The following is a 13,541-nucleotide window of genomic DNA, read 5'->3' as shown; positions in this document are numbered from 1 at the left end:
TTCTACATAAATTTGTCCCTTATTGCAAATTATATAAAAATCACAAATAAAAAACACCTCTAGATTCATCAATCAAAATCATGTCATCTTAAATAAATAGAACTTGTCAATTCTTTATCAAAATAATTATTGAAAAGAATTCACAAATTTTCAAATTTTTGTAAGGTGAAATTGTACAACTATTAAGTTTTAACACGAACTTTGAAATAGTAAACATAATAGGCTTATTTTAATTTTCAAAATAAATATATATTTTTTAAATAATTTATAGGTGAAGATTCGAACTCATTTATATAATATGTTAATTTTTTATTTTAAAAAAAGAAATCTTTAGTTGTCATATATATTACCCGGAGAATAACATAAACTTATAAACTTATAGACTACCAGCCTTTAAAAAAAGAAGTATATGATAATCCAATTTACAAGATTGAAACTGATTATTATATAAATTAATCTCATGTCTATAATGAATCAATACAAAATATCATTGATCAATTCATCTAAATTGTCCTTGCATACAATATCTAACATATTTAGGAACGAAAGGGCCTGATGTTCCAAAGTCTGTAGGCCTCACACATGATAGCCTGTGTGAATGGGCCTGTTGTCCTAGAAGCCAGTAGACCTAGGCATGTAAATAAACCAACCGAACCGCCTAGAACTGAACCAAACTGCCTGAAACCGAACTGAAAACAAACTGAACCGATCAACCGAAAAACCGACGATTTGAAATAGCTTGAACCGAAGTCTTTCGGTTCGGTTTGTCGGTTTATTGTTTGTCAAATCGAACCACCGACCGAACCGATAAGTTATATTTTTGGGTTTGGGGTAATTTTTTGTGTGGATGAGAGAGAAGTAGGCTCCTCATCCTCATTTATTTGCATATAAACTTTTTTTTCACTAATAAATCACAATATTTGAAGTTAATAATAGCTAATAATATTTTTTTATATTTATGTTGTTGTTTTGTAGAGAGGTTTCGCTTACTTTTATTTGTGGTTAAGGTTTTAAAAAATTTCATTATAAAAATTAAATTTGAGATTTAGAATCGAAGCCCAACTAACATTATTTTAAATAGAGTACCCAAGACAACGTCTTTAATAAATTAAAAATTATAAAAAATTCGAACTGTTTTATAAATTATAAGGTTAGTTATTTTTTAAACCGAGCAAACCGAATAAACCGACTGAACCGAACCAAATTCGTCAACCCGAAACTAACCCAAATTGTCCCTCCTAATAATTCGGTTGACAAATATTTTAAGAAAGAAAAAAAAAGTATAGTTACAATAACAATTTGTAATATTTTTGAAAAGAAATTATAATTATAAATTTATTTTACTTTATAAAATTGTAATGTGTGTGATTGTAAATTTAAAATAAAATTCCCGCCTAGCGACAAAAGAAGGTGGTTAACCATTAACCTATGTTTGTAGCCTCTCTGAAGTCTTAGGTTCGAGTCCGTCAAACAACAAGTTTCGCTCATTTAATTAATTGGTTGGGTAGATTTGTGGGTTATGTGTTTAACCCGAGGGCATTAATCGCACTACGAAGGAGTTGCAGAACAACGTTCTAAAAAAAATAATTTTTTTAACTGATTTATGAATTTACATAATTAAATTAATTAGTCTATATTTGAAATCTTAACATTTTAACTATCATGATGGACATAATCAATACATTCAAAATTAATATTTTTTTTTAAATGTTATTAACTTGTAAGCGTGTAAAATTAAAAATTTATTTTAAATTATAAATATTTATATCAAAAGAATATTAATTATTATTAATATATAATTAATTTAAAAAATAAAAAATAAATTACAAAAATAATAATTAAAAAAATCATATTTAAATAAATAATAATTTAATTTTTAATTTATAAATACAAATTCACTTTGCTTGTATAAAATCAAATTAATTTATAGATTCATAAAATTTTATAAATTAACTCAATATTTTAAATATGGACTATATTAAAATCATACATTCTAAGCCAATTTTAACTAGATAAAGAATCATGTTTTTATCTTGTTTATAATTTTTATAACACACCTTTAATTGAAATGGCCTAAAGATTAGCCAGAAAATAATTGATTTTCTTTATTTTGGATGGATGCATGAACTAAATTAACTCGACTTTTAACTTACTTTATAATTTGTATATTCAATCTATTTCTTAAATATAATTACAAATTAATAAAATAAAATAAAATGACAGAAAAATCAATAATATTAAATCTACCGCTATAAATTTTGCTTCAGTAAATAGATTTCTCTGACTCTAAATGGACCCCCTTCCTGTTTTCACAATAATTAATATTTGACCGTTGAATTCGTTTTTCAACAAATAAAATATTTAAATGTTTTTGATAATTTTTTTAAATTTGTTACAGAAACGTCACCTTCGCAACAAGTTATACTTTAAAATTTAAATATGTTTAATTCGACCATCTTTATATATTTTTTCAAATCACAATAATAAATAAATAAAGGAAGCAAAAACAAAAACAATTACAAAGAAAATTAAGAAAAGTAAAAACACAATTGCTCATTGAACTTTAAATAAATGATTCATAATTTGACCTATATATAACTAAGCCATTCGTTTTTATATTATATTCAAAGCAAAATCATTTGTTTAAAAAGAACAAATTACATCACATAAAAGAATATGGGCCAAAAAAATATCCTATCAAAAATAAAATTAAAGTTAACATATAAACAACAAATTAAGATATGTCAAAGTATAAGGGTGGTTTTTAAGAGAATAAATATAATTCGAAATTATTTTTACAACAAAAATATAAAATGAATCCCAATAATAATTATATTCCAATCAAACAAATATGGTAACTTTCATATTAATCATATTTTTCATTGCAAAAAAAGAGAAAAGGAAAATTACTTTGGAATTTTAATTTAACAAATTGGTGATAAGTTCTAAAAGGTAGTTGTGACTCCATTATTTTGTAATCCCCCGGGCAGAGCTTAAATATTCACAACCTCTTCATTTATTAAGTGTTTATAATTTATACTTCAACTATATTTTAATTTTTTAGCTACAAGTAGTTAGCATGAATCCCTAACATTTTCTCATGGCTTTTAACTTTAAATATTTGTAAATATGAAAAATCAATATAAAATTTGTTATATTCAAACCTTCAAAGACCATGTGGATGTAGAAGATAAATAATAATACGATTGTTTTTGTTATGATCTTACTAAAAAAAAATTATCGAGTTTCTCCATCAAATAAGTTGGTTATCATATCATCTCATCAATGAAACGAAATTAGGATTTGAAGTTTGAATAGGCTTATAAATATTTATGGTGAGCTTAATAAAATAGTTGGTGTGCTTAAAAATAAAATGTAAATATTAAATAAATATTTCATCAGCATTGGATTTAAGAAACTATAAAATTAGAGAGTAATTTAACTTCTTTTCTTTAATATTTTTTTTATGTGCTTAAACCCACCATAGTCATAATGTTGATTCGTTTTGCGACAACAACAGTCTCAATTAAAAAAAAATGTATATATATAAGTTTATTGTCTAAAACTCACAAGTCTAGTCACCTGGTATATATTTCTAACACAATAAATGGTTCCCTATATGACATATTATTCATGCTCAAAGAAAATTACTAATACCAGCAACACCCTTACAATTCAAACAATATAAGGGGTCTGTCTCCTCCTCATTGAAGAACATCCAACATGATTTACCATTATAAGAAATCCATTATTAGTTAGAACTAAAATCACATGATTAATCACATCCCCACACAAAGTAATGAAGTTTTATTGGTTAAACTCATATAATTTCTCCTAACAAAACACATTCCAAACAATTGATCGATATCCTTTAATCGCATTGCATCCTCGAAGATAGTTCAACCATTTGTTTCCCACTAAAGATAACAAACTCTAAAATTTTATCTCATTTAAATCAACTTTTTACCATATGTATATTTGTGAAAAACAAGTGTTTTCATTTTCATATAAATTTACTATATTCATTTAATACCATTGGTTCCTCTTCTACCACTTTAAATGCTCTGCCCCTTTCCTTCATTATCACTCTCCACATGCAATCTCTCCCTGTTTTCCTTTCTCATACACAAAAGAGAGAAAATGCCAGAAATCTCCATTTCCATCAAGCTCAAGTACTACTCAAAACAAATTTACCAATTCTTAATCATCAACCAAATTTCCTCCTTTTTCATTCTTCTATCCATCATTCTAACATCATCCCTTACCCAAAACATCAAAAACATTTCTCTCCTCCTCCTCATTTCCTCCGCCGCCATTCACCTCATCACAAGGCAATCATCCGCCGTCTATCTCATAAACCACGCATGTTTCAAACCTCCATGGACATGTCGTGTCCCCTATGCAACTTTCATGGAACATGCCAACTTGATAATGCATTCTCAACCTCAAACCATCGATTTTCAGCTCAAGATCCTCGAAAGATCCGGTCTAGGTGAGGAAACTTCCTTACCACCCGCGATCCATTACATTCCACCCGAACCAAACATGGTCTATGCCAGAGAAGAAACAGAGTTAGTCATATTCTCCGCGGTTGATTCTTTGATCAAGAAAACCGGGATCTTGATCGAGATTATCGACGTTTTGATCGTGAATTGTAGCCTTTTTAATCCTATACCATCGTTCTCTTCGATGTTGGTTAATAGGTATAAGATGAGAAGTAATGTTAAGTGTTTTGATCTTTCGGGTATGGGCTGTAGTGCGGGCTTGATATCTGTGGGCCTAGCCCAAGATTTACTTCGGGTTCGGCCCAATTCATATGCTTTGATTGTTAGCACTGAGATTATCACACCAAATTGTTACATGGGCAATGACCGTTCCATGATGCTGCCCAACTGCTTATTTCGGTTGGGCGGTGCTGCTCTGCTCCTAACGAATTGTTCGTCAGGGCTAAACATAGCCAAGTATAGGTTGACTCGGCTTGTGCGGACTCATAAAGGGTCTCATGACGGGGCGTATCGATGTGCCTTTGAGGAGGAAGATGACGAGGGCAAACTAGGAATTTCACTATCGAAAGATTTGGTGAAAATGGCTAGTGAGGCTTTGAAGAGTAATATTGCGACAGTCGGGCCAATGGTCCTTCCGATATCGGAGCAATTATACTTTTTGGTCACACTTATACGTCGAAAGGTTTTTAAGATAAAGGTTAGTACAACCAAGCGAAATATTTTTACAAACATGGTTAGAATTTGTATTTATTTAGATTTGTTGTACTAGTATGGATTAGTCTCTGAAAAAGCATCTCATTTAAAAAATAATAATAGCATGAGTGCAAATGGTTCAAAATACATTTAATATAATATAATATGTTAGTGTGAACAATTAATACTTTTTGTGACACTTAAAAGAAATGTTTGTACTTATAATGGTGAAAAGGTGTAATGTTTTTTTTTTTCAAACATGGTTAAGATTTTACTCTTTATATGTGTGGTTTCCACTCCCATTTGTCCAAAATGCATTTACATAATATGCAAATTTTACCTATATAGGTGAAGCCTTACATACCAAATTTCAAGAAGGCGTTCGAGCATTTTTGCATCCATGCTGGTGGGAGAGCAGTTATCGACGAGCTACAAACGAGACTAAAGTTGACGGGGGAGGATGTGGAGGCATCGAGAATGACTTTGCATCGGTTTGGAAATACATCGTCGTCCTCCATTTGGTACGAGCTCAGCTACACCGAGGCTAAAGGGAGGATGAAGAAAGGAGATAGAGTGTGGCAAATAGGATTTGGGAGTGGATTCAAGTGTAATAGTGCCATATGGAAATGCATTAAAACTATCGACGAACCAGAAGATGATAGCCCTTGGATCGATTGTATCCATCGCTATCCTGTTCAAGTGCCTGAAATCGTCAAAATATAATCACACGAAAAATAACAGGCATATGGAAAGACAAGATTTTAATTCGCTTTTGAAAAAAAAAAACAATTTGTTAATTATCAATGCTACATTGCTTAGATTTCTTCTACCAATGATTAATTAAATATGGAATAGATTTTTGAATTAACTTAATATTTATTCATTTGTGTTGTTCTCTTATTGTTTATGAAGTATATTGATATTGTTTCTTAAAAGTATAGGGCAGAAAAATGGAGGTTATATCAACCCATCGGATACAATTATTGACCTTTATTTTATTTTATTAATTTATTATTATTATTATTATTGTGCTCATGGCCACATTAATTAATTATTTGTTAAATTGAGGTCCATGCTTATGACTATGACCAATTGAAAACAAATGCTTTGATAATATTAAAGTTTTATCTAGAAAAAATAAAAAAATAAAAAATATATGTTTTTTTTTAACTATTACAAATAAATTAAAATAAATAAGATGAGATAATTTATATTTACTGAAAATTTGTCCACCAAGAGATTAGGAAGGTAGTAGTATTTTTAATACTATTAACTAAAAAATAGTCTTATATAGTAAATTATATATGTTCAGTTTTTATTAAAATATTTTAGCTTAATTTTAAGAAAAAATCTTCATATTATTAATAGTTTTATTATCCAGTTTAGGATCAGTAGATAAGAGCAATTGACAATCTAGAGATCTAGGTTCGTACATTTCACTTTTTAGATATTGGTGGAGTGGTCAACTATTTTTTAGAGGATTTAATTTGAAATATATTATAGGAAAAAATTATTTTTCTTGAAAATAACTAATTTGTAATTTTATGTTTGTATATTAGGGTTTTATTTCGTTTAGCTTATCGAAATAACTCCAAACAAATCAAACATCATTTTATTATTAATTTCATCAATTATTACATCGTCTTTTTACTTAAAAAAATTATTACCTCTTTAAAATCATCAATTATCATTAATTTTTTAAGAAAAATCAACTAATTATGTCTAAATAACCTTATTTGTTATCTGCTATTTAAAAAGTAAAACATCTCAATAGAATAATTAAATTATGTTATTTGTATACATATTATTGAATTTGTAATTAAACAAGGTCCAGAAAAGGATAAGGAGATCACAATAATAAAGACGAAAGAGATGTTGGTCAAATGACGCAATATATATAGTTTAATATAAATTTTCAAGGAATAAGAAAATATAAAACAAAACATGATTGGTTGGTTGTTGACATAATAAAAAAGTATAAAAAATCTAATATCCATTCACTTTAATAATTTTATTTTGTTTTTTTTTTATTCAAAATTTAACACATTATTCATATTTTTTTTATTTAATATATTTTCTCTCTTTTTCTATCTTATATACTTGAAAGATAAAATATCAATAAACTCTAAAAAAAAAAATTTTAAAAATTAAGAATGAAATTTAAGAATTTGAGTTAAGGTGGATTTAAAAAAACAATTAAAATAAGCTTTAAAAAATAATAGGAAAATTATGAATAAAACTAATATATAAATGTGTGATTGGATGATTGAAAAGAAATAAGTTATTTGAATTGATATGGGATTTGTAGGTAAGGATGACAATTTGAAATCGCAATGTGTAATCAAACTTAATTGTTCCGGTTGGGGCGATTTTTCCCCGATTTAACCGATAGTTAACCGGGGATGGAACGGTGATGATATTTGTATTATATGCCCGATCTCACATAATTCTGCCCCGAACACAATAAACATAATTAAATATATAAAATCATTAATATATTTATTTATTATATTTTACAATAATTGTAAGTTTATTATTTATAATAATATAAAGTTTCAATATACATTATTAAAATAGATATTATATTAAAAAAATCGTTTATATAATTTTATTGTATAATTTCCCCGATTTAACCGATAGTTAACCGGGGATGGAACGGTGATGATATTTGTATCATATGCCCGATCTCACATAATTCTGCCCCGAACACAATAAACATAATTAAATATATAAAATCATTAATATATTTATTTATTATATTTTATAATAATTGTAAGTTTATTATTTATAATAATATAAAGTTTCAATATACATTATTAAAATAGATATTATATTTAAAAAATCGTTTATATAATTTTATTGTATAATTTTTATTTTTATTTAAATGATGCTACTCGAAATCAAACTAAGCAAGAATATTATTAAAATATCCACGAAGTAAAAATGGGACGGGATTGTAAACGCATTCTCCTCTCCGATTCAGATTCTACACAAATTTTTAAAAACTATTTATTTATCATATCACAACTATTTTTATTATAATATTATTTAATTTATCAACTAAAATTCTTACTTTATTTTTTTGTTAAATTTTAAATAATATATTTTTAATTAACCAATAAAAAAATCAAATCCTTATTTTCAGACAAGTCTTTGGTAAGTACTAAATGTTATGTTATATTAGGAGGTAAATGCGTGGAAGTAACATTTAAATTATAAAACAATCAAAATTCAAAACATATGTTCTAAGCCTTCAAAAATGGGCCGTGTCAAAGTAAAATAGGAAATCAAGTTGGAAGAACGTGATGATCTTCTCTTCTACACAAATTCATTATTTTTTCTCTTTTTTCTAAACCAATCAAAATAAGGATAAACATCTCGAGATAATGCTAACACGATCCACTCACCGCGATTCTTAGTAATAATCGAACAAGACATGAAACAAAACATAAAGATCTTTAAACCCTGTCATACCAAAAATTGGAAATGCCAAACTAACATGATTCAAAGTTAGGTCGACAAAAAATCAAACCCGAAGTTTGGCCAATGACAGGTCATGAAAAATCTACGACACTTTAACTATTTAGATAGAAAAGGAATCCAATTAACCACATAACCAAATCAAACTACCTAACCTTAACTAAAAACAAAAAATAAAGCTAACCCATGTTAGTTCTTCCTCATAGCTCAATCTGAATAACCTAACCTATTTGAGATCAACATTTATGGTATAATCTTCTATACAAGAATAAACACAATCATGAATTTCATTATTCATCAATCATTAAAGAACAACAACAGCAAATTGTATGTATACAAGCAAATCAGATCATGAATCAAACTAATTCAGAAGCATCAATGGAGTTAAAACCTATGAATTGCATAAAAGAGAACAAAGGTTCTTCTTCTTCAACAACAGTATAAAAAATGAAAACTACAACAAGAACATGATAAACAATTTTTTTTGTATTTTCCTAAAATCAAATGAAAATGGATCCTAAGATAGTTAACAAAGTTGAATAGCCGATAAGAAATTGAATAATCCTTCATCATTAGCTACGTTGATTGATATTCACAGTACACGAATTACCCAATTCAAACACTTTTGTTAGCCGCCAAATTCTTCTCAATATCGCGAATTGTCAGATCATCAATGTTGTTAAAATCACCCAACAAGTCAATCATGCAAACAATTGAACCAAGCTGCCATAACGGATTCTCTTCAAATTTGATCTGTTCATGGCTCTTCTTATTATCAATCTTCACATCCTCATCTCCTCCATCAATCACCGCGTTTTCAAGAACAGACGAAGGCGATACAGCAGTTCGAGACTTCTCATCCAAATCAGCTTCAGCCCTACGTCTAGCAGCAAATTCAACCACCTTAGCAACATAAGCATTCTGCGCCTCCTCAGCCGTATCGAAAGTCCCCAACCAAAGTCGAACCTTTTTAAAGGGATCACGGATCTCCGCAGCCCATTTCCCCCAAGGTCGACGACGAACACCTCTAATCCCCTTCCCATCGCCATCGCTCCGATCCACCTTCTTCCGCTCCTTACGCTTCATATTGTTGTCAGATTCAGCAGACCCATTTGAGGATAGATCTAGATCGATGCGATAGACAATTCTTTTCGGCAATTTAGCTATTCGATTGGGATTGGAATTGGGTTTCTCGCAATCTTCGTCAGAGGAGGAATCTGTTGCATATGGATCGCTGCAGATAACTCGAACTTTCCTCATAATAGATTAGTACTAGAGAAATCAGATATATAAACAGAGAAACTAGTGAGAAGAATAAGAAATCACAAGTCTAGGGTTAGGGTTAATGTAAAGATTACAACAGTACCTATACATATACAGATCTAAATATACAACATATATATATATACAGAGAGATATGGGTTAGATTAGATATAAATATACATGATGATCATATATATGAATTAGTGAGAAATGATGATGAACTTGAAAGAAGAAGATGAAGATGAAAGAAGGAGATAAACTCTGACAAAGAAAAGGATTGGCCTTGTATACAAGCCAGATAACTTAACACGTGCCAACTTATGCTTTCGAATATGCCAGCGAATTGTTTTATTGGGCCTATGAATCTTTAGATCATTCTAGAAGTAAAACATAATATTAGGTTTTTATGTCTGGTCCAAATTTCAGACCAATTGTTTTCTTAATTAATGAAAATAGAATCATTCAAATAAGGAACATGGTGAGTTTGTGGACTGGTTATAATGGGCTTTAGAAGTTTTAAATTTTGATATGGAAAACTAAGCATTTCTTATTTGATCACATATTTAAAGGTTGTTTAATGTAAAGATTATTTGACAATAATATGTATTTTTCATTATGGACACACAAAAAAAAAATTATTATTATTTTATTTGGGATCATAGGCAAAGCATAAATAAGGATTCCCTAGGATGAGTTTATCACAAAATGGAGAGAATGACCTGTATCCCAAGAGACAGTTTCACTTGCTAAAAAGAAGAAAAAAAAAGTGGAAGGAGAAAAGAGAAAATTGAATATTAAAATAAAATGTTATATATAATTTTTTATTTGTCTTATTTATCAAAATGACATCGTTTTGATCTCAAAGACAACAAATGGGACAATCTTTGGTGACAACATATCCTCACTCGGAAGGAGAGATAGCTGTCCAAATGGTTGATCCTTAATAATATTGTTCTTGAATCTATGAATTAGAGTTTAGTTGGGCTTGAAAAAAATTGAATTGGGTTTAAGAAATTATGGATAAACGAGTAGATAAACATAAATTTTATCTTTTTTCTAGAACTAGAAAAATAAATAATGAATTAAATTAAAATAAATAAAAAATTATAAAGTTATGTCACATTTCAACCACAAAAAAAAATCTTTTCGGGGTGGGTTGAAGCTCATCTGAGCCTTAACATAGATACGTCTCTAATAGTGACGTAGCGACGTATATGATGTCTATGTTCAAAATGTCATTTGTGTTACGAGGCGAACAATACAACATTCTAACTTGTTTTGCATTGTAAGGTGGTGGTTTCTAATATTAATGTGATTCAATGGCATTGTAAGGGGTGGTAACTTCTATTATTAATAGGATTCAATGTGTAATTATGATTGTACCATGAGAGACTATTGGGAGTTTATGGGAGATAATGGCCAGCAAATTAAACCATTTTTTATTGGGCCTATCCACTATAGATTATTTTAGAAGAATAAGCCCAGTATAAAATTATACATATTGGGCTCATTTAGTCCATTGTACAAATTTAAAATTTAAAATATTGGGCTTCTTTTAATGGCTGATCCAAATTTCAGGTAAATTGTTTTCTTCTATAATAAAAATAGAATCATCCAAATAAGGCCTATAGTTAAATTTCTTTCTTACAATCCTTAAAGAACCGTTGTGAGTTGTGGGACTGGTTATAATGGGCTTCAGAGGTTTCAATTTGTTATTGTGACAATTGGAAAATGAAACATTTCTCATTTGACCACATATTTAAAACTTGTTTAATGTAGGATGAATGATAAATACATATTGACTATGTTTGAAACAGTGAATATCTGGTTGAAATATTGATTTAGATGAAATAATGTTTTGATTTTTAGATAATTATTTGTATTAACAAATTTAATAACATTTGTTCATTAAAATTCAGCTTCACTTTAATTCCCTATTTTCAAACAAGTCTAATATATATTTTACATTAAATACATAGTTTTATTTTTTTATTTCGGTTCATAGCCAAAAGCATAAATAAGGAGCCCTGGGATGAGTTTATCACAAAATGTTGAGGATGTGGTCTATATATGTGGAAGGAGATATCGTTTTAAAAAAAAATGATTATTCCTTATTAATAGTGTTCTTAAATCCATATCAACTAGGGATGGATCTAGGAATTAGATTTCAAGATAGACTTAAAAAACAATTATGAATAAAACCAGTAGATGAACGTAAGTTTTGTCATCTTATTAGAATTAGAGAAAAATTAGTAAATTAAATTTAAAAAATAAAAAATAAAATTAGGGTGTCGTGACAAATAACATTTTAGAGTGGGCTCTAACATATAAACATAAATCCAACCCCTAATACCAACGTATATGATGTCTATGTTCAAAATGTCAAATGTCGGTCGTATGCGTTATGAGGTCGTATGCGTTATGAGGCGGACAATACAACATTCGAACTTGTTTTGCATTGTAAGGTGGTGGTTTCTATTATTAATGGGATTCAATGACATTGTAAGGTGGTGGCTTCTATTATTAATAAGATTCAATGTGTAATTATGATGGTACCATAAGAGACTATTAAACGTCTTCTAGTTTGATTGTGTTAAAATTAAATAAAAGCTATTTGATTGATCAGTTCTAACAAGGAAATTAGATTAAACTAATATAATTTATTGAATGAATAATATTTATAACCTTAGATCGATACGGCGTGAACCTAATTTTAGAGGCATACATTCATCTCACTTGTAATCCAATTTAAATTTAATTTTTTTTGTATCAGAACCTTATATCGATATGGCGTGAACCCTTAAACCATTGCATTAGCTCTCAGCATCAGAGCCGACCCAATAACCTTTCGGAATGGAAGATCCCCGTTGGCAACAACCACGGTAATAGTTGTGGAACTACTGGAGAAGACAACCTTTTGTTCTGATTGATCTTTCTTTCACATTCTACCTGAGTTAAAAAAGAAGTCAGTTTATCTAGTATTATTCTATGCCTCCAAAAAGTTTTGAATGAATCAAAATAATAATAAAATATATTTCATGTACGATTTATAAATTTATTAACTTGTGAAAGTGCTAATTAAAATTCCAAAACATGAGAAGACTTTGTGTGCACTCTTTGACACGAGTGATCAATTAAGACTAAATCAAAATCAAATCATTCATTGTATTGAACCACTTTCACATTATTTAAAATGAAAAAAAAAAAATCATCTTTTTTTTTTTTAATATTATAATTAATTGGACGGTTCTCATTGCATATATTTAATGTTGACCAATGTTTCGATCTAGGAGATTTTATTTACAGATGGGACACACACAAGCTAATGTCAATGGTATCTTAACCTAACAATCATTTATAAAATCCATGTTCCTTGAAGACCTAAACCAAAAGTGTATGCAGCAATAATACTTTATTATAGAGCATATATAAAATGAGAATTTTCTATGTACAGATTTGAATCACATTTAATCATTTGCAATAATTATTTGATTTAAATTATTAATGAGGTTTTAAACAAAAACAAAAAAACAGAGTAAAGAATATTGAAAATATTCCGTTTTATATTAACTCATCTAAATTAAAATTTAAATTACATAC

At 28.6% G+C, this 13,541-nt stretch overlaps 2 protein-coding genes across 2 annotated transcripts; one reads left to right on the top strand and one right to left on the bottom strand.

Annotated features, from left to right (window-relative positions):
* Positions 1–4,010: 4,010 nt before the first annotated feature.
* LOC124917984 (3-ketoacyl-CoA synthase 6-like) lies at positions 4,011–5,931 on the top strand. Its single transcript, XM_047458245.1, has 2 exons — positions 4,011–5,202; positions 5,547–5,931. The coding sequence occupies exons 1-2, from the start codon at positions 4,060–4,062 to the stop codon at positions 5,919–5,921; spliced, it is 1,518 nt and encodes a 505-aa protein (XP_047314201.1). The 5' UTR covers positions 4,011–4,059; the 3' UTR covers positions 5,922–5,931.
* Positions 5,932–9,057: 3,126 nt separating this feature from the next.
* Positions 9,058–10,177, bottom strand: LOC124917989 (ethylene-responsive transcription factor ERF118-like). Its single transcript, XM_047458255.1, has one exon. The coding sequence runs from the start codon at positions 9,936–9,938 to the stop codon at positions 9,294–9,296; it is 645 nt and encodes a 214-aa protein (XP_047314211.1). The 5' UTR covers positions 9,939–10,177; the 3' UTR covers positions 9,058–9,293.
* Between the last annotated feature and the right edge of the window lie 3,364 nt (positions 10,178–13,541).

This window comes from Impatiens glandulifera, unplaced genomic scaffold, assembly GCF_907164915.1.
Source record: "Impatiens glandulifera unplaced genomic scaffold, dImpGla2.1, whole genome shotgun sequence".
Classification (NCBI taxonomy): Eukaryota; Viridiplantae; Streptophyta; class Magnoliopsida; order Ericales; family Balsaminaceae; genus Impatiens; species Impatiens glandulifera.
This window is presented reverse-complemented; position numbering and strand designations above follow the sequence as displayed.